General features: G+C 38.4%; 1 protein-coding gene across 1 annotated transcript; it reads right to left on the bottom strand.

Moving 5' to 3' along the window:
- Positions 1-97: 97 nt before the first annotated feature.
- LOC131948710 (uncharacterized) lies at positions 98-21,465 on the bottom strand. The gene is made up of 14 exons (XM_059310377.1): positions 21,372-21,465; positions 17,088-17,136; positions 16,380-16,640; positions 14,811-14,909; positions 12,968-13,086; positions 12,539-12,749; positions 11,569-11,829; positions 10,315-10,407; positions 8,264-8,376; positions 7,803-8,016; positions 3,716-4,000; positions 2,594-3,133; positions 2,002-2,051; positions 98-913 (listed from the first exon to the last, which is right to left on the bottom strand). The coding sequence occupies exons 2-13, from the start codon at positions 17,134-17,136 to the stop codon at positions 2,011-2,013; spliced, it is 2,286 nt and encodes a 761-aa protein (XP_059166360.1). The 5' UTR covers positions 21,372-21,465; the 3' UTR covers positions 98-913; positions 2,002-2,010.
- Positions 21,466-23,034: the final 1,569 nt, after the last annotated feature.

The raw sequence follows: 23,034 nt of genomic DNA, 5'->3' as shown, positions 1-23,034 counted from the left end.
TTGACATTTTCTCATTCACCCCCCCCCCCACACACACACACTACATGAACATGGGCTACATATTCAGAAAGAAAAGAAAACTTTGATTAAAAAAATATTCCAGATTAAATGTATTTGTGTCCCATACATTTCAAACAAGATCAAGTGACAAGATCAAGGCAGGTACATTGTTCCTGTGCTATTTACATTCTCATTATATGTACAGTTTGAGCACCATCAAAGTTAGTTGGTTTAGCTTCACAGCTAGCCAGTTTTGCAACAAAGCTAGCCAGTTTAGCTTTAGATTTGGAATGTGAGTTTCATTAATGACAATACAACTATTTACAATGACATAATTATGACAAGCCGTGACAAAGTCTGTCAACAAACTATCATGTGAGTCAAGTCTACACAAGCAGGCTACTATGGGTGCTAAAATAGAGTGAACTTGACATTAACTTGGTCGATCAAACACTATCACATCACGAAACAAAAATGATTAATGAAGTCTAAATTGTGAAATATAATCTATATGACATTTTAACAAATTTAAATTTATAATCAAAAGTTGAAACTTAAATCAATGGGGAAAAAGTAAAAAAATTTACATGAATGTCAAAAGAGCTCAGTCGTACACAGTCTTACACACAACCACACACAGAGTCAAACACACACCCACACACACAGTCTTACACACAACCACACACACACAGTCGTACACACAGCCACACACACAATTCGTCAAACTGTAAAATCGATAACCTAAATAAAATGTAGGTTTCAAATCTCAAGAGAAATCTACTCGTTTCAAATTGCTGAAAAAATTAATTCGATCTATGTCATGAGTGGGATTTGTTCATTTTCATCAGGTGAAGGTCATTTGATGGGGTCCAAGGTCCCAGAGATTCTCACATTCTTTAAGTGTCTTCAAGGCCTGAAATGGACATGAAAAGTTTAGATCAAACCCAGTGGACATGAAAAGTTTAGATCAAACGCAGTGGACATGAAAAGTTTAGATCAAACTCAGTGGACATGACAAGTTTAGATCAAACCCAGTGGACATGAAAAGGTTAGATCAAACGCAGTGGACATGAAAAGTTTAGATCAAACCAAGTGGACATGAAAAGTTTAGATCAAACTCAGTGGACATGAAAAGTTTAGATCAAACCCAGTGGACATGAAAAGTTTAGATCAAACCCAGTGGACATGAAAAGTTTAGATCAAACCCAGTGGACATGAAAAGTTTAGATCAAACCCAGTGGACATGAAAAGTTTAGATCAAACTCAGTGGACATGAAAAGTTTAGATCAAACTCAGTGGACATGAAAGTTTAGATCAAACTCAGTGGACATGAAAAGTTTAGATCAAACTCAGTGGACATGAAAGTTTAGATCAAACTCAGTGGACATGAAAAGTTTAGATCAAACTCAGTGGACATGAAAAGTTTAGATCAAACCCAGTGGACATGAAAAGTTTAGATCAAACTCAGTGGACATGAAAAGTTTAGATCAAACTCAGTGGACATGAAAAGTTTAGATCAAACCCAGTGGACATGAAAAGTTTAGATCAAACCCAGTGGACATGAAAAGTTTAGATCAAACTCAGTGGACATGAAAAGTTTAGATCAAACCCAGTGGACATGAAAAGTTTAGATCAAACTCAGTGGACATGAAAAGTTTAGATCAAACCCAGTGGACATGAAAAGTTTAGATCAAACCCAGTGGACATGAAAAGTTTAGATCAAACTCAGTGGACATGAAAAGTTTAGATCAAACTCAGTGGACATGAAAAGTTTAGATCAAACCCAGTGGACATGAAAAGTTTAGATCAAACCCAGTGGACATGAAAAGTTTAGATCAAACTCAGTGGACATGAAAAGTTTAGATCAACTTTAGATTTATAAAATCAGAGCAATATAATTGTGAAATGAACCTCAGATAATCTATTCTGCCATTGATCAAGTTTTAAGGTCTTCCCCTTTAACCACAGCTAATTAATTAAAAGACCAATTAAAAAACTCACTGGCTGTGTTCACACATCAAAACACATGGGACGCGAGTCTAAAATCACAGCTGAAAACAAAATTATAAAACACATGGGACGCGAGTCTAAAATCACAGCTAAAAACAAAAGTATAAAACATATGGGACGCGAGTCTAAAATCACAGCTAAAAACAAAAGTATAAAACACATGGGACGCGAGTCTAAAATCACAGCTAAAAACAAAAGTATAAAACACATGGGACGCGAGTCTAAAATCACAGCTAAAAATGAAAGTAAAACACATGGGACGCGAGTCTAAAATCACAGCTAAAAACAAAAGTATAAAACACATGGGACGCGAGTCTAAAATCACAGCTAAAAACAAAAGTATAAAACACATGGGATGCGAGTCTAAAATCACAGCTAAAAACAAAAGTATAAAACACATGGGACGCGAGTCTAAAATCACAGCTAAAAACAAAAGTATAAAACACATGTGACGCGAGTCTAAAATCACAGCTGAAAACAAAAATAAGGTGAGCGGCAATGGAGTGCTTGCTTGATAATCACCTAATGTTTCCTGGGCTAGGGTTAATTTAGTTGACATGATCAAAAGCTTTGTCAAACTTACCGGGATGGGACAGCTCTTGTTCCACATGCCTTGATGGTTGTGTGGTGGGTGGTGTGTAGGTTGGTGCTGAGGGTTGTGTGGTAGGTGGTGTGTAGGTTGGTGCTGAGGGTTGTGTGGTGGGTGGTGTGTAGGTTGGTGCTGAGGGTTGTGTGGTGGGTGGTGTGTAGGTTGGTGCTGAGGGTTGTGTGGTGGGTGGTGTGTAGTTTGGTGCTAAGTGTTGTGTGGTGGCGCTTATATCTGGTGAGTAGGGGGGTGGCTTGTCCTCATCCTTGGTGCCACACACCACGCTGTAGGGTGGGGGGTCGGAGAAGTAGACAGAGTCATGGCTGAAGCAGACTGTGTTGTAGTAGTCCAGGTCATCCCCACCCCCAGGGGACCTGGTGACTGGGGTGGATGAGAGGCTCCTCCGGTGCTTGGCTCTCCTGACACAGCAGACTATCAGTATGACGACAGCAGCAATGAAGGCGATGCCCAGGATGGGCACGCCCACACACACTGCCACTATGACGGACAGGGGCGTGGCATCAGAGCCTGATCCACCTGGTAGGGGGTAGAGGATGTCAGATATCACTGTCATAGGTAAGTGACAGATGTCATAGGTCAGTGACAGATGTCATAGGTCAGTGACAGATGTCATAGGTAAGTGACAGATGTCATAGGTAAGTGACAGATGTCATAGGTAAGTGACAGATGTCATAGGTAAGTGACAGATGTCATAGGTCAGTGACAGATGTCATAGGTCATATGCCTGAGATGGTAAGTGTTGTATGACAGACAGTTGAGTGTTGTATGACAGACAGTTGAGTGTTGTATGACAGACAGTTGAGTGTTGCATGACAGACAGTTGAGTGTTGTATGATAGACAGTTGAGTGTTGCATGACAGACAGTTGAGTGTTGTATGACAGACAGTTGAGTGTTGTATGACAGACAGTTGAGTGTTGTATGACAGACAGTTGAGTGTTGTATGACAGACAGTTGAGTGTTGTATGACAGACAGTTGAGTGTTGTATGACAGACAGTTGAGTGTTGCATGACAGACAGTTGAGTGTTGTATGACAGACAGTTGAGTGTTGTATGACAGACAGTTGAGTGTTCCAGTAAAGGTTGACTGTCCAACTCACAAGACTTGACATGCAGCAATATTTTCCTGGCTGCGCTGGTGCTGTAGTCCACCCTGCAGCCATACTCGCCCTCCTGGGAGCAGCCAACATCAGCCAGAACAAAGTTGAGTGTGTTGCTGTCTGCGCTGGTGTGCAGGATGTTGCTGGGGCTCCTGTACAGCTGCAGGGACCCTGGTAGGGCTCCTGTGGCACCACACACAAATGTCACATCACTTCCTGGCTCCGCTGTTATGTAGCCACTCTCTGAGTTAGCAGTGAAAAAATCTACAGTTGGTTCCTTCACTTCTGGAGACAAAAATTCAAATCCCATTCATTAAGGTGTTGGCTGCTAAAGAATTCCAGTTTCAACATTTGTGATGAAGCAAAAATACAAACCCCCTCACCCTATTGAACACTTCTTATAAAAGTAGATAGAACTCTGCTGACCACTACACTAAAGAAACCTTAGACCCAGCTGAACTTACCTTATAACTCTGCTGACCACTACACTAAAGAAACATTAGACCCAGCTGAACTTACCTTATAACAGTAGATAGAACTCTGCTGACCACTACACTATAGAAACCTTAGACCCAGCTGAACTTACCTTATAACTCTGCTGACCACTACACTAAAGAAACCTTAGACCCAGCTGAACTTACCTTATAACAGTAGATAGAACTCTGCTGACCACTACACTAAAGAAACCTTAGACCCAGCTGAACTTACCTTATAACTCTGCTGACCACTACACTATAGAAACCTTAGACCCAGCTGAACTTACCTTATAACTCTGCTGACCACTACACTAAAGAAACCTTAGACCCAGCTGAACTTACCTTATAACTCTGCTGACCACTACACTATAGAAACCTTAGACCCAGCTGAACTTACCTTATAACCTTAGACCCAGCTGAACTTACCTTATAACAGTAGATAGAACTCTGCTGACCACTACACTATAGAAACCTTAGACACAGCTGAACTTACCTTATAACTCTGCTGACCACTACACTAAAGAAACCTTAGACCCAGCTGAACTTACCTTATAACTCTGCTGACCACTACACTAAAGAAACCTTAGACCCAGCTGAACTTACCTTATAACAGTAGATAGAACTCTGCTGACCACTACACTAAAGAAACCTTAGGCCCAGCTGAACTTACTGTATAACGATATAACTCTGCTGACCACTACACTATAGAAACCTTAGACCCAGCTGAACTTACCTTATAACTCTGCTGACCACTACACTATAGAAACATTAGACCCAGCTGAACTTACCTTATAACTCTGCTGACCACTACACTAAAGAAACCTTAGACCCAGCTGAACTTACCTTATAACAGTAGATATAACTCTGCTGACCACTACACTAAAGAAACCTTAGACCCAGCTGAACTTACTGTATAACGATAGAACTCTGCTGACCACTACACTAAAGAAACCTTAGACCCAGCTGAACTTACCTTATAACAGTAGATATAACTCTGCTGACCACTACACTAAAGAAACCTTAGACCCAGCTGAACTTACCTTATAACAGTAGATAGAACTCTGCTGACCACTACACTAAAGAAACCTTAGACCCAGCTGAACTTACCTTATAACTCTGCTGACCACTACACTAAAGAAACCTTAGACCCAGCTGAACTTACCTTATAACAGTAGATAGAACTCTGCTGACCACTACACTAAAGAAACCTTAGACCCAGCTGAACTTACCTTATAACTCTGCTGACCACTACACTAAAGAAACCTTAGACCCAGCTGAACTTACTGTATAACGATAGAACTCTGCTGACCACTACACTATAGAAACATTAGACCCAGCTGAACTTACCTTATAACAGTAGATAGAACTCTGCTGACCACTACACTATAGAAACCTTAGACCCAGCTGAACTTACCTTATAACTCTGCTGACCACTACACTATAGAAACATTAGACCCAGCTGAACTTACCTTATAACTCTGCTGACCACTACACTAAAGAAACCTTAGGCCCAGCTGAACTTACCTTATAACAGTAGATAGAACTCTGCTGACCACTACACTAAAGAAACCTTAGACCCAGCTGAACTTACCTTATAACTCTGCTGACCACTACACTATAGAAACCTTAGACCCAGCTGAACTTACCTTATAACAGTAGATAGAACTCTGCTGACCACTACACTATAGAAACCTTAGACCCAGCTGAACTTACCTTATAACTCTGCTGACCACTACACTATAGAAACATTAGACCCAGCTGAACTTACCTTATAACTCTGCTGACCACTACACTAAAGAAACCTTAGGCCCAGCTGAACTTACCTTATAACAGTAGATAGAACTCTGCTGACCACTACACTAAAGAAACCTTAGACCCAGCTGAACTTACCTTATAACTCTGCTGACCACTACACTATAGAAACCTTAGACCCAGCTGAACTTACCTTATAACAGTAGATAGAACTCTGCTGACCACTACACTATAGAAACCTTAGACCCAGCTGAACTTACCTTATAACTCTGCTGACCACTACACTATAGAAACCTTAGACCCAGCTGAACTTACCTTATAACTCTGCTGACCACTACACTATAGAAACCTTAGACCCAGCTGAACTTACCTTATAACTCTGCTGACCACTACACTATAGAAACCTTAGACCCAGCTGAACTTACCTTATAACAGTAGATAGAACTCTGCTGACCACTACACTATAGAAACCTTAGACCCAGCTGAACTTACTGTATAACGATAGAACTCTGCTGACCACTACACTATAGAAACCTTAGACCCAGCTGAACTTACCTTATAACTCTGCTGACCACTACACTAAAGAAACCTTAGACCCAGCTGAACTTACCTTATAACTCTGCTGACCACTACACTAAAGAAACCTTAGACCCAGCTGAACTTACCTTATAACAGTAGATAGAACTCTGCTGACCACTACACTATAGAAACCTTAGACCCAGCTGAACTTACCTTATAACTCTGCTGACCACTACACTAAAGAAACCTTAGACCCAGCTGAACTTACCTTATAACTCTGCTGACCACTACACTAAAGAAACCTTAGACCCAGCTGAACTTACTGTATAACGATAGAACTCTGCTGACCACTACACTATAGAAACCTTAGACCCAGCTGAACTTACCTTATAACTCTGCTGACCACTACACTAAAGAAACCTTAGACCCAGCTGAACTTACCTTATAACTCTGCTGACCACTACACTAAAGAAACCTTAGACCCAGCTGAACTTACCTTATAACAGTAGATAGAACTCTGCTGACCACTACACTATAGAAACCTTAGACCCAGCTGAACTTACCTTATAACTCTGCTGACCACTACACTAAAGAAACCTTAGACCCAGCTGAACTTACCTTATAACTCTGCTGACCACTACACTAAAGAAACCTTAGACCCAGCTGAACTTACCTTATAACAGTAGATAGAACTCTGCTGACCACTACACTAAAGAAACCTTAGACCCAGCTGAACTTACCTTATAACTCTGCTGACCACTACACTATAGAAACCTTAGACCCAGCTGAACTTACCTTATAACTCTGCTGACCACTACACTAAAGAAACCTTAGACCCAGCTGAACTTACCTTATAACTCTGCTGACCACTACACTAAAGAAACCTTAGACCCAGCTGAACTTACCTTATAACTCTGCTGACCACTACACTATAGAAACCTTAGACCCAGCTGAACTTACCTTATAACTCTGCTGACCACTACACTAAAGAAACCTTAGACCCAGCTGAACTTACCTTATAACTCTGCTGACCACTACACTAAAGAAACCTTAGACCCAGCTGAACTTACCTTATAACTCTGCTGACCACTACACTATAGAAACATTAGACCCAGCTGAACTTACCTTATAACAGTAGATAGAACTCTGCTGACCACTACACTAAAGAAACCTTAGACCCAGCTGAACTTACCTTATAACTCTGCTGACCACTACACTATAGAAACCTTAGACCCAGCTGAACTTACCTTATAACTCTGCTGACCACTACACTAAAGAAACCTTAGACCCAGCTGAACTTACCTTATAACTCTGCTGACCACTACACTAAAGAAACTTACCCCCAGGTGTCCCAATGAACCAGCGAGATGAGACTGTAAAATTTTTCCTGTCCGCGACATTAGGGGCCACTTGGACCACAAACTTGTAGTAGGAGCCAACCAGAACACTCTGCAGGGGCAGGCTGATGGAGCACTCTGTGGTGTAGAACCCAGTGGCGCCGCCACTCATGTAGAAATTGTACTGGACCTGGTAGCTAAAGCTGCCCGCTGAGCTCTGGAACAAAATAATCCCATGATACAGTTCAAGACTTTTTTCCCTCTACATTTTTGGTTTCCTGCCATTACAGAATTTTGTTTTGGTCTAAAAATTTAGTTTTGGTCTAAGAATTTAGTTTTGGTCTAAGAATTTAGTTTTGGTCTAAGAATTTAGTTTTGGTCTAAGAATTTAGTTTTAGACCAAAAGCATCCAGACATTTAGGTCTAACCCTCCCAGGTACCAGGGCTGACTAGAGTTTACTGACCAGTCCAGATTTGATGGTGCACTGAGCAGCAGGGTAGGAGGTGGTGGAGCACTTGATTTGAACTGACCGCTGGTTGGACACAGGGTATCCACAGTTGACAGGATCAGGGATCTCTGGTAACACAAAGTTTTCAGGATATAAACAGGTTGTTCATGACAGGTACAAGGACATTTTTTACACAGATTGTTCATGACAGGTACAAGGACATTTTTTTACACAGATTGTTCATGACAGGTACAAGGACATTTTTTTACACATGTTGTTCATGACAGGTACAAGGACATTTTTTACACAGGTTGTTCATGACAGGTACAAGGACATTTTTTACACAGGTTGTTCATGACAGGTACAAGGACATTTTTTACACAGGTTGTTCATGACAGGTACAAGGACATTTTTTACACAGGTTGTTCATGACAGGTACAAGGACATTTTTTTACACAGGTGATTCATCTAGGTACAAGGACATTTTTTTTTTACACAGGTGATTCATCTAGGTACAAACAAGGACATTTTTTTTACACAGGTTGTTCATGACAGGTACAAGGACATTTTTTTACACAGGTGATTCATCTAGGTACAAGGACATTTTTTTTTTACACAATTCATCACAAAAGGTACATAGGATGTAGTCGTTATGGCTGGCAGCAGCTACTTATGGCTGGCAGCAGCTACTTACTTATGACTGACAGCAGCTACTTACTTATGGCTGGCAGCAGCTACTTATGGCTGGCAGCAGCTACTTACTTATGGCTGGCAGCAGCTACTTACTTATTGCTGGCAGCAGCTACTTATGGCTGGCAGCAGCTACTTACTTATGGCTGACAGCAGCTACTTACTTATGGCTGGCAGCAGCTACTTACTTATGGCTGGCAGCAACTACTTACTTATGGCTGACAGCAGCTACTTACTTATGGCTGGCAGCAGCTACTTACTTATGGCTGGCAGCAGCTACTTATGGCTGGCAGCAGCTACTTACTTATGGCTGACAGCAGCTACTTACTTATGGCTGGCAGCAGCTACTTACTTATGGCTGACAGCAGCTACTTACTTATGGCTGGCAGCAGCTACTTACTTATGGCTGACAGCAGCTACTTACTTATGGCTGGCAGCAGCTACTTACTTATGGCTGGCAGCAGCTACTTACTTATGGCTGGCAGCAGCTACTTAATTATGGCTGACAGCAGCTACTTACTTATGGCTGGCAGCAGCTACTTACTTATGGCTGACAGCAGCTACTTACTTATGGCTGGCAGCAGCTACTTACTTATGGCTGGCAGCAGCTACTTACTTATTGCTGGCAGCAGCTACTTATGGCTGGCAGCAGCTACTTACTTATGGCTGACAGCAGCTACTTACTTATGGCTGGCAGCAGCTACTTACTTATGGCTGGCAGCAACTACTTACTTATGGCTGACAGCAGCTACTTACTTATGGCTGGCAGCAGCTACTTACTTATGGCTGGCAGCAGCTACTTATGGCTGGCAGCAGCTACTTACTTATGGCTGACAGCAGCTACTTACTTATGGCTGGCAGCAGCTACTTACTTATGGCTGACAGCAGCTTCTTACTTATGGCTGGCAGCAGCTACTTACTTATGGCTGACAGCAGCTACTTACTTATGGCTGGCAGCAGCTACTTACTTATGGCTGGCAGCAGCTACTTACTTATGGCTGGCAGCAGCTACTTAATTATGGCTGACAGCAGCTACTTACTTATGGCTGGCAGCAGCTACTTACTTATGGCTGACAGCAGCTACTTACTTATGGCTGGCAGCAGCTACTTACTTATAGCTGGCAGCAGCTACTTACTTATGGCTGGCAGCAGCTACTTACTTATGGCTGGCAGCAGCTACTTACTTATGGCTGGCAGCAGCTACTTACTTATAGCTGGCAGCAGCTACTTACTTATGGCTGGCAGCAGCTACTTACTTATGGCTGACAGCAGCTACTTACTTATGGCTGGCAGCAGCTACTTACTTATGGCTGACAGCAGCTACTTACTTATGGCTGGCAGCAGCTACTTACTTATGGCTGACAGCAGCTACTTACTTATGGCTGACACAAGGACTTCTGTCTGATACTCAAGTGTGTAGTCTCCTCTCTTGATGTGGCAAACAAACTTTGTGTCGTCTATGATTCGTACTGAAACATAAAGTTAACTTTTTAATGAAACACAAAGTTAACTTTTTATTGAAACACAAAGTTAACTTTTTAATGAAACACAAAGTTAACTTTTTATTGAAACACAAAGTTAACTTTTTATTGAAACACAAAGTTAACTTTTTATTGAAACAAAAAGTTAACTTTTTAATGAAACACAAAGTTAACTTTTTATTGAAACACAAAGTTAACTTTTTATTGAAACACAAAGTTAACTTTTTAATGAAACACAAAGTTAACTTTTTAATGAAACACAAAGTTAACTTTTTAATGAAACACAAAGTTAACTTTTGAATGAAACACAAAGAACTTTTTAATGAAACACAAAGTTAACTTTTGAATGAAACACAAAGTTAACTTTTTAATGTGACACAAAGTTAACTTTTGAATGAAACACAAAGTTAACTTTTTAATGAAACACAAAGTTAACTTTTTAATGAAACACAAAGTTAACTTTTTAATGAAACACAAAGTTAACTTTATATGAAACACAAAGTTAACCTTTTTAATGAAACACAAAGTTAACTTTTTAATGAAACACAAAGTTAACTTTTTAATGAAACAAAAAGGTAACTTTTTAAGAGCATGGGCGAGTGCTGAAAACCAAATTAACCAAAATGCTTATTTCTAAAGCTAATGCTACAATATTTAGCATATAATTATGACTTAAAGAGTAAAGTCTAAAAATAAAAAAAATGGCCGAAAATTTCATGCCGTTGCCATGGCCATCTTGTATTTTATTTACCATTTTAATATCCAAATAAATCAAAGATGGCTTATGCGAATTCGACAAAAAACTTGCAGAGTTATAGAGATACAGTTTGCTAACAATAGTAATAGATTACATTTTAAAATGCTTTTGTTTTTACAATTTTTTTTCTAAAAATCAAAACTTGAGCAAAAAATACACCATTTTAATTGTAAAAGAAAAACCATACAAATTTTCAAAAATGTGTTCTATCAATTTTGTTGGTATATGTATACAAAATAACCAGAGAAAATTTTGATCAATTTTAATAATAATTAAGAAAGTTATTTCAATGTTAAAATTGTAAAATAATGACAAGTACACAGAAACAGATGAACTCTACTTGATCTGCTCCATGGACGGCTATGAGGAAGATATTAAAATCTAAAAAGTACCTTTTGTTATGAAGAACTCAAGAGTGACTTGATCAAGAGCTTTAGAGATGGTCACGTTGTAATAATTTCTTTCTGAGATGACCTTATTGCCCTGTGAGAGGGTAGAGGCGGCGCCACCTGTGCGGATTATCTCTAAACTGTCCAGAGAAACATTGGGGTTGAGGCCAGCAATCTGGCAAGTCAGTTTCACAGTGGAGCCAATAACAGCATAGAGGGGACTGCGCTCCAAAAACTGCACCAGTGTTGTCCTTATGGTGGAGGCTAAAGGTAAAAATATAATTACAGGTGTTGGTCCTTATGGTGGAGGCTAAAGGTAAAAATATAATTACAGGTGTTGTCCTTATAGTGGAGGCTAAAGGTAAACATATAATTACAGGTGTTGGTCCTTATAGTGGAGGCTAAAGGTAAAAATATAATGTCCTTATAGTGGAGGCTAAAGGTAAAAATATAATTACAGGTGTTGTCCTTATAGTGGAGGCTAAAGGTAAAAATATAATTACAGGTGTGGTCCTTATAGTGGAGGCTAAAGGTAAAAATATAATTACAGGTGTGGTCCTTATAGTGGAGGCTAAAGGTAAAAATATAATTACAGGTGTTGGTCCTTATAGTGGAGGCTAAAGGTAAAAATATAATTACAGGTGTTGGTCCTTATGGTGGAGGCTAAAGGTAAAAATATAATTACAGGTGTTGTCCTTATAGTGGAGGCTAAAGGTAAAAATATAATTACAGGTGTTGGTCCTTATGGTGGAGGCTAAAGGTAAAAATATAATGTCCTTATGGTGGAGGCTAAAGGTAAAAATATAATTACAGGTGTTGGTCCTTATGGTGGAGGCTAAAGGTAAAAATATAATTACAGGTGTTGGTCCTTATGGTGGAGGCTAAAGGTAAAAATATAATTACAGGTGTTGTCCTTAATTTGTAAAGTAGTACAAATGTTTGCACATATTACACTACAGTCAAAAGGAGTTACCATCATAGATTCCTGCAACCCTGGTAGACTTGCTGAAGTTGCTGAGACCAACATTGGGCTGAATGCTGACGTTGAAGCTGTAGATGCTGCCAAATAGGACCATCGGGACAGGTACACGCAGTTTACAGCTGGTGGTGTAGTAGCCGGTCTCATCGTCCACTGACTGCTGGTAGTCAATGGCTACATCAAACCTCCAGCCATTTGCTGTGCCCTGGTTCAATAGAGCAAGCAATGCTTGGATATTGACTCAATTCCTTACAACATTCAAATTAAGGACAAAGAAGAGGAAACAGCTTAAGCAAGAGCAACAAAAAGACTTTGCATATAGTTTTACTACACCTTTAATAAAGTAAAAATATGTAGTTAAAAAAGTAAAAACTAGTCAAGATTTACAAACATCGTGTAAACAAAAAAATTGTGAAGACTTACCCCCATAGAGTTCACTTTACAAATGCCATCAGGGTAGAGCTCTGACTTGCATGTGACCTCAATCTTTTGATTGACAGCATCAATTGTGGCGTTACTGCAGGCAATATTCACAGGGGGCCCTAGTGGTGGACAATGCAACAAGTTTTACAGGTAATATAAGCTTCTAGATGTACAGGTAATATAAGCTTCTAGATGTACAGGTGATATAAGCTTCTAGATGTACAGGTAATATAAGCTTCTAGATGTACAGGTAATATAAGCTTCTAGATGTACAGGTGATATAAGCTTCTAGATGTACAGGTAATATAAGCTTCTAGATGTACAGGCAATATAAGCTTCTAGATGTACAGGTAATATAAGTTTCTAGATGTACAGGTAATATAAGTTTCTAGATGTACAGGCAATATAAGCTTCTAGATGTACAGGTAATATAAGCTTCTAGATGTACAGGTAATATAAGCTTCTAGATGTACAGGCAATATAAGCTTCTAGATGTACAGGTAATATAAGCTTCTAGATGTACAGGTAATATAAGTTTCTAGATGTACAGGTAATATAAGTTTCTAGATGTACAGGTAATATAAGCTTCTAGATGTACAGGCAATATAAGCTTCTAGATGTACAGGTAATATAAGCTTCTAGATGTACAGGTAATATAAGCTTCTAGATGTACAGGTAATATAAGCTTCTAGATGTACAGGCAATATAAGTTTCTAGATGTACAGGCAATATAAGCTTCTAGATGTACACGCAATATAAGTTTCTAGATGTACAGGTAATATAAGCTTCTAGATGTACAGGTAATATAAGCTTCTAGATGTACAGGCAATATAAGTTTCTAGATGTACAGGCAATATAAGCTTCTAGATGTACAGGTAATATAAGCTTCTAGATGTACAGGTAATATAAGCTTCTAGATGTACAGGTAATATAAGCTTCTAGATGTATAGGCAATATAAGCTTCTAGATGTACAGGTAATATAAGCTTCTAGATGTACAGGTAATATAAGCTTCTAGATGTACAGGTAATATAAGCTTCTAGATGTATAGGCAATATAAGCTTCTAGATGTACAGGCAATATAAGCTTCTAGATCTACAGGTAATATAAGTTTCTAGATGTACAGGCAATATAAGTTTCTAGATGTACAGGCAATATAAGTTTCTAGATGTACAGGCAATATAAGCTTCTAGATGTACAGGTAATATAAGCTTCTAGATGTACAGGTAATATAAGCTTCTAGATGTACAGGTAATATAAGCTTCTAGATGTACAGGTAATATAAGCTTCTAGATGTGGCAAACAAGATTTCATTGACCCAGTTACAAGTGTGACAGTCAGTATTCAGTATAATCATCAAGTCACTGATGCATTCAACATCAACTTACTACTGCCATTCAACATCAACTTACTACTGCCATTCAACATCAACTTACTACTGTTATTCAACATCAACTTACTACTGCCATTCAACATCAACTTACTACTGCCATTCAACATCAACTTACTACTGTTATTCAACATCAACTTACTACTGCCATTCAACATCAACTTACTACTGCCATTCAACATCAACTTACTACTGCTATTCAACATCAACTTACTACTGCCATTCAACATCAACTTACTACTGCTATTCAACATCAACTTACTACTGCCATTCAACATCAACTTACTACTGCCATTCAACATCAACTTACAACTGCCATTAAACATCAACTTACTACTGCCATTCAACATCAACTTACTACTGCCATTCAACATCAACTTACTACTGCCATTCAACATCAACTTACTACTGCCATTCAACATCAACTTACTACTGCTATTCAACATTGACTTACTGATAACTTGTATTTCCAACTCCTCCTGTAAAACATTCACTACTAGATTTGTCCAAGGCTTGACATTACACTTAAATTTGCCGTCATCTGCCACACGCACTGAAATAAAAACAGGGTGGACACAGTTGATTCCCTCAGAAAACTTCTTGTTTGCTGGTCATTTAAACTATGACAAGTTTGCTGGTCAAACTATGACAAGTTTGCTGGTCAAACTGTGACAAGTTTGTTGGTCATTCAAACTATGACAAGTTTGTTGGTCATTCAAACTATGACAAGTTTGTTAGTCATTCAAACTGTGACAAGTTTACTGGTCATTCAAACTATGACAAGTTTGCTGGTCATTCAAACTATGACAAGTTTGCTGGTCAAACTGTGACAAGTTTGTTGGTCATTCAAACTATGACAAGTTTGTTGGTCATTCAAACTATGACAAGTTTGTTGGTCATTCAAACTGTGACAAGTTTACTGGTCATTCAAACTATGACAAGTTTGCTGGTCATTCAAACTATGACAAGTTTGCTGGCCATTCAAACTATGACAAGTTTGCTGGTCATTCAAACTATGACAAGTTTGTTGGTCATTCAAACTATGACAAGTTTGCTGGTCATTCAAACTGTGACAAGTTTACTGGTCATTCAAACTATGACAAGTTTGCTGGCCATTCAAACTATGACAAGTTTGCTGGCCATTCAAACTATGACAAGTTTGTTGGTCATTCAAACTATGACAAGTTTGTTAGTCATTCAAACTGTGACAAGTTTACTGGTCATTCAAACTATGACAAGTTTGCTGGTCATTCAAACTATGACAAGTTTGCTGGTCAAACTGTGACAAGTTTGTTGGTCATTCAAACTATGACAAGTTTGTTGGTCATTCAAACTATGACAAGTTTGCTGGCCATTCAAACTATGACAAGTTTGCTGGTCAAACTGTGACAAGTCTGCTGGTCATTCAAACTATGACAAGTTTACTGGTCATTCAAACTATGACAAGTTTGTTGGTCATTCAAACTATGACAAGTTTGTTGGTCATTCAAACTATGACAAGTTTGTTGGTCATTCAAACTATGACAAGTTTACTGGTCATTCAAACTATGACAAGTTTGCTGGCCATTCAAACTATGACAAGTTTGCTGGTCAAACTGTGACAAGTCTGCTGGTCATTCAAACTATGACAAGTTTACTGGTCATTCAAACTATGACAAGTTTACTGGTCATTCAAACTATGACAAGTTTGTTGGTCATTCAAACTATGACAAGTTTGTTGGTCATTCAAACTATGACAAGTTTACTGGTCATTCAAACTATGACAAGTTTACTGGTCATTCAAACTATGACAAGTTTACTGGTCATTCAAACTATGACAAGTTTGTTGGTCATTCAAACTATGACAAGTTTGCTGGCCATTCAAACTATGACAACTGGTTGGGGTGGACAGACAGGATTGTACAATGTTTCTGTCGCATTTACCAATTAGGTTTACAACAGTCATCAGACAGACACAGTCAGACAGACACAGTCAGTCATCAGTCATCCGTCAAGTAGCCAGTCACTATCTAAGAAAACTCACCCTTCAGGATACTGAAATGAATGCTGATGGTGTCTACAGAGCGCCTGATAAAAACGCTGTAAAATTTGGGCTCTGCCACATTTTGGCCATTAACAAGGACCTGCTGCCCCCTGATGTCTAGTTTAACAATCTGCAGTCTGTCGTCTGTGACTTCCTGGATGTTGCCACTGACTGTACATGTAAAGCTGGTGCTAGAGCCTTCTATAGCTGTGATGGGACCGTCCTCTTCAAACTCGACCTGCACGACAGTAGCGGCACCAGCTGGGGACAGTAAACAATATGGTTAGCCCTTTCTGGTGCATGGTTTGCCCCTCCTATGTCAAGGTTAGCCCTTTCTGGTGCATGGTTTGCCCTTCCTATGTCAAGGTTAGCCCTTTCTGGTGCATGGTTTGCCCTTCCTATGGCAAGGTTAGCCCTTTCTGGTGCATGGCTTGCCCTTCTTAGGGCAAGGTTAGCCAATGATCCCACATGGTTAGCCCCTACTACTCCATGGTTAGCCCCTACTACTCCATGGTCAACCCTGTGGTCAGCCCAGAAATATCAGCTGCTACATCAGCTGCTACATCAGTTCAACAGAGAAATCTGGGAATTCATGGCCAAGGTGACAAATAAATTTAACATTCATAGAAACTCTATCAGAACCCCTACACACAGACAAAAGAACATACAAACAAATATATGTGCAAAAGTCCACCAATGAGCACTTACCAAGTCCAAAGACAATGAAAATCAAAAGTATCATCCTTGGGTACTGCATCTGTGAGAGGAAGAAATAAATAAAAATAAGATCTTTGACGTATTTTAGTGTAATGGAACCTCTTCATTTCTAAATGTTATCCGATCTCTTATATATTTTTGTGCAATGAAATCTATTACATATTTTAGGGACCAATGCTTTTATTAAAGAAAGCAAGTTTTTTATATTCTTATTTTCTGTGCATTTAAAAGCTAGTAACTATAAGGTTTTTATAACAATTTCTATCAGTGGTTGCTAAACAGATGAGCCAGCAAAACGTTTTACTCAAGACATTTTTGTTTGTTTACATTCTAAATTTCAGTGCATTTAAAAGTTTATAAAGATTTTATACTTGTTTTATTTTCTACTTTTTAGTATTTAGATTTGGTAAAGGTGGAAAGGTAAGTCCGTATGTATTTTTAAAAAACCAAATTAGTACAATATTTTAATTTTAAATTGGGTCAATTGTAATGGACTCAACCAAAAATAGTCTCAAAATAATTTGAAAGGCCCATTAAATATTTTAAAAATCATGTACAATATTAATAAAATAAGTGTGGCTATAAACATTGTATGTATTAATGTTTTTAGTATTTTCTGTAACTAAGCAAAATTTATTTTTCAAAAAAAAGAGGCCAAAAGCAACTTAATTGTATACAGTTATCACAGAAATTAAAAACAAAAATGGTTAAACTTTAAACGATGTATGGCAAAGTTTTTACAAATAAATATGGCTTTTCTTAAAAGTAGGGATTTCACAATATTGAACACGGAGTCTTAGGAAAGTGAAACCATGTTATAACATAGGCTTTTTGAAAATAAATAAAAATGTAGCCTTAAACTCAAAAATTATTTTAAAGTTATCTGGATTGCCACATTGATTCTAAAAATATTTAATTTCTTAATTTTTAGGCTTATATTTTTACAGTTGCTTTAATTCCAAAATTAATAATAATAATAATAAAAAAACATGTTTTATTTAATCCATGTCAACAATAATGAGGGGAGGATTCTGGTCAACTCAGTGGTGTCATCATCAGAACTTTGCTTTAAATTTGAACCTGATTATTAACCCTAACCAACAATCGTCTGCCCCTCACTGAGTCCAGGATCACAGGTACAAAAACTTGAGTGAATACAGCTCACCTGCCTCACCAAGGTCAAACTCTACTCATATATTGATTCTTTATATATCAAATAGGTCTAACTGTTTTTTCAGAAAACAGAAAACTTCATTGGCTGATAATGGTCTCAATAAGTCACCCAGCGATGTGGCCATATTAAAGAAAGGACCTGAGATAACTGGCAATTTGAATTTCAGACTCGGGACCAAACAACTTCTCACACAAATTTCCTGAATAATTGCTGGCAAAGATTGGTCAACTCATGCAGTGTTTAATAAAGTAAAGACACCCAAGAATTTGTGATAGGCTAAATCCACATCAATTGTTAGTGCCTCACACTACAGGAGCTTCACAGGTATTTTAAACCAAGCTACCACAGGTATTTTAAACCAAGCTACCACAGGTATTTTAAACCAAGCTACCACAGGTATTTTAAACCAAGCTACCACAGGTATTTTAAACCAAGCTACCACAGGTATTTTAAAGCAAGCTACCACAGGTATTTTAAACCAAGCTACCACAGGTATTTTAAACCAAGCTACCACAGGTATTTTAAACCAAGCTACCACAGGTATTTTAAACCAAGCTACCACAGGTATTTTAAACCAAGCTACCACAGGTATTTTAAACCAAGCTACCACAGGTATTTTAAACCAAGCTACCACAGGTATTTTAAACCAAGCTACCACAGGTATTTTAAACCAAGCTACCACAGGTATTTTAAACCAAGCTACCACAGGTATTTTAAACCAAGCTACCACAGGTATTTTAAACCAAGCTACCACAGGTATTTTAAACCAAGCTACCACAGGTATTTTAAACCAAGCTACCACAGGTATTTTAAACCAAGCTACCACAGGTATTTTAAACCAAGCTACCACAGGTATTTTAAACCAAGCTACCACAGGTATTTTAAACCAAGCTACCACAGGTACTTTAAACCAAGCTACCACAGGTATTTTAAACCAAGCTACCACAGGTATTTTAAAGCAAGCTACCACAGGTATTTTAAACCAAGCTACCACAGGTATTTTAAACCAAGCTACCACAGGTATTTTAAACCAAGCTACCACAGGTATTTTAAACCAAGCTACCACAGGTATTTTAAACCAAGCTACCACAGGTACTTTAAACCAAGCTACCACAGGTATTTTAAAGCAAGCTACCACAGGTATTTTAAACCAAGCTACCACAGGTATTTTAAACCAAGCTACCACAGGTATTTTAAACCAAGCTACCACAGGTATTTTAAACCAAGCTACCACAGGTACTTTAAACCAAGCTACCACAGGTATTTTAAACCAAGCTACCACAGGTATTTTAAACCAAGCTACCACAGGTATTTTAAAGCAAGCTACCACAGGTATTTTAAACCAAGCTACCACAGGTACTTTAAAGCAAGCTACCACAGGTATTTTAAACCAAGCTACCACAGGTATTTTAAACCAAGCTACCACAGGTATTTTAAACCAAGCTACCACAGGTACTTTAAACCAAGCTACCACAGGTATTTTAAACCAAGCTACCACAGGTATTTTAAACCAAGCTACCACAGGTATTTTAAACCAAGCTACCACAGGTATTTTAAACCAAGCTACCACAGGTATTTTAAAGCAAGCTACCACAGGTATTTTAAACCAAGCTACCACAGGTATTTTAAACCAAGCTACCACAGGTATTTTAAACCAAGCTACCACAGGTACTTTAAAGCAAGCTACCACAGGTATTTTAAACCAAGCTACCACAGGTATTTTAAAGCAAGCTACCACAGGTATTTTAAACCAAGCTACCACAGGTACTTTAAAGCAAGCTACCACAGGTATTTTAAACCAAGCTACCACAGGTATTTTAAACCAAGCTACCACAGGTATTTTAAACCAAGCTACCACAGGTATTTTAAAGCAAGCTACCACAGGTATTTTAAAGCAAGCTACCACAGGTATTTTAAAGCAAGCTACCACAGGTACTTTAAAGCAAGCTACCACAGGTATTTTAAACCAAGCTACCACAGGTATTTTAAACCAAGCTACCACAGGTATTTTAAACCAAGCTACCACAGGTACTTTAAAGCAAGCTACCACAGGTATTTTAAACCAAGCTACCACAGGTATTTTAAACCAAGCTACCACAGGTATTTTAAACCAAGCTACCACAGGTACTTTAAACCAAGCTACCACAGGTATTTTAAACCAAGCTACCACAGGTATTTTAAACCAAGCTACCACAGGTATTTTAAACCAAGCTACCACAGGTATTTTAAACCAAGCTACCACAGGTATTTTAAAGCAAGCTACCACAGGTATTTTAAACCAAGCTACCACAGGTATTTTAAACCAAGCTACCACAGGTATTTTAAACCAAGCTACCACAGGTACTTTAAAGCAAGCTACCACAGGTATTTTAAACCAAGCTACCACAGGTATTTTAAAGCAAGCTACCACAGGTATTTTAAACCAAGCTACCACAGGTACTTTAAAGCAAGCTACCACAGGTATTTTAAACCAAGCTACCACAGGTATTTTAAACCAAGCTACCACAGGTATTTTAAACCAAGCTACCACAGGTATTTTAAAGCAAGCTACCACAGGTATTTTAAAGCAAGCTACCACAGGTATTTTAAAGCAAGCTACCACAGGTACTTTAAAGCAAGCTACCACAGGTATTTTAAACCAAGCTACCACAGGTATTTTAAACCAAGCTACCACAGGTATTTTAAACCAAGCTACCACAAGTATTTTAAAGCAAGCTATCACAGGTATTCTAAACCAAGCTACCACAGGTAATTTAAACCAAGCTACCACAGGTATTTTAAACCAAGCTACCACTACCACAGGTACTTTAAAGCAAACTACCACAGGTACTTTAAACCAAGCTACCACAAGTATACCATGCAAAAGATTCAGATGTAACCAAAGAAATGTAACATAGAAGAAACCAATTTGACATTTGAAGGTGTAGATGACCTATTTAGCTCAGCATGATGAGACAGCATGTAGAGACAGCATGTAGAGACAGCATGTAGAGACAGCATGTAGAGACAGCATGATGAGACAGCATGTAGAGCTGAACATATTGCAACAAAAAGTTGAAACATAAAAAATCAACTAATTTGAGCTAAACATGTCAAAATACCCTATGGTACTGATTAGCCTCACCAGTGGTACTATGTGCACCTCTGTGCAAGTGATTATCCACACTCTTTGGCTGGCCACACCCCTGTTCTCTGGCCACACCCATTTCTTCTGGCCACACCCCAAAGCTCAACTTATTAATTATATGAACTTGAAATTTTTACTTTGATCTTCTTGCACTTGAATGAGACTACTAATGAAATGTTTGAGTGATTTAAAACTATTTGCTAGCTGGTGTAAGTGTCTAGAGATGTAGTTCATGAACCTAGAATGAACCTAGAATGAAATCAGTAGTCCATATACCAAGTCGATCCACTAAGTCGATACACCATGTATAACACCTATTACCAGTACCTGCCCTAGATAAGGGGGATCTAATCAATAACATTATGACTAAGATAAGAGTGATTTATTTTGTCATAACCCTCTCACCAGAGTTGTGTTAACAGTGGGTTAGGTTTAATATATATATATATATATATATATATATATATATATATATATATATATATATATATATATATATATATATATATATATATATATATATATATATATATATATATAGGCCTATATATATAAAATAAGTACACTATACCTGTTCACACACCAACAGTAAAATGTTGAGGTAAAACAAATACAGTAGACTGTCAGTAGATTGTGTCACCATGTGTTGTGTGTCACCACCATGTGTTGTGTGTCACCACAATGTGTTGTGTGTCACCACAATGTGTTGTGTGTAACAGTGTGTTGTGTGTCACCACAATGTGTTGTGTGTCACCGTGTGTTGTGTGTCACCATGTGTTGTGTGTCACCACCATGTGTTGTGTGTCACCATGTGTTGTGTGTCACCACCATGTGTTGTGTGTCACCACCATGTGTTGTGTGTCACCATGTGTTGTGTGTCCCCACAGTGTGTTGTGTCAGTGTGTTGTGTGTCACCACCATGTGTTGTGTGTCACCATGTGTTGTGTGTCACCACAAAATGTGTTGTGAGTAACAGTGTTGTGTGTCAATGTGTTTATGTCAACCTCTAATCCGCCCGCCTCCCCCATTTTGAAACCAAACACATGTTTACTTTAATAAATGATTGGATTAATTTGAGGATAGGCCCTAGGTTTTGAGGGTAAGATAAAGAGTTAAAAGAGGCTTTGTCATTTCTGTTACTGTTAGGACGATTTTTACAACCAATGACCTCGTTACTAAAAATAGATCATCACCATGAACGAAAAAATGGAAGTGTCTTGATCAAAATCTAGGCCAAATCTCGTCACCCCAACGTTTCACAACCGCTGTACTCAAACACAGACTTATAACACATGTAGTAGATCTAGTATGTATTCTGCTATGTCAATTAATGTCATTATTCATCGTGCAGCCTGAGAAGTACGTAACAACAGTTCAGTTGACAGTAGGCTATTGGCTCTAACTCTTTAAGTTACTAGATCTAGAATCTAGATTAGCTAGATCTACTAACGACTAACTGTAGCTAGCAGTATTTTAAGTTCTAGTTTTACAGTTTTAAGTGTTGTTTTACTACAATTTAGATTTTAGATCTACTTTATCATGACCAGATTCCTACCTGGCCTTCAGGTTCGTTTTAATTGGCAATAATTTAAAAAAAAAACACATTATACTTACGCTTTGGATGCATAAATTATTCA

The sequence above is a fragment of the Physella acuta genome, unplaced genomic scaffold (assembly GCF_028476545.2).
Source record: "Physella acuta isolate Inbredline_101_S28 unplaced genomic scaffold, ASM2847654v3 ptg000658l, whole genome shotgun sequence".
NCBI lineage: Eukaryota > Metazoa > Mollusca > Gastropoda > Physidae > Physella > Physella acuta.
Note: the sequence above shows the minus strand (reverse complement) of the source record. Positions and strands in the feature narration are given on the sequence as shown.

Excerpts from the sequence above, each read along its gene's own strand:
- LOC131948710 (XM_059310377.1), bottom strand. The coding sequence starts at position 17,136 with ATGCAGTACCCAAGGATGATACTTTTGATTTTCATTGTCTTTGGACTT. Across the intron at positions 8,377-10,314 it reads AGTCCTTGTGTCAGCCATAA|AGATCCCTGATCCTGTCAAC; the intron begins GTAAGTAGCTGC and ends TTGTGTTACCAG. Across the intron at positions 8,017-8,263 it reads GCACCATCAAATCTGGACTG|AGCTCAGCGGGCAGCTTTAG; the intron begins GTCAGTAAACTC and ends ATTTTGTTCCAG.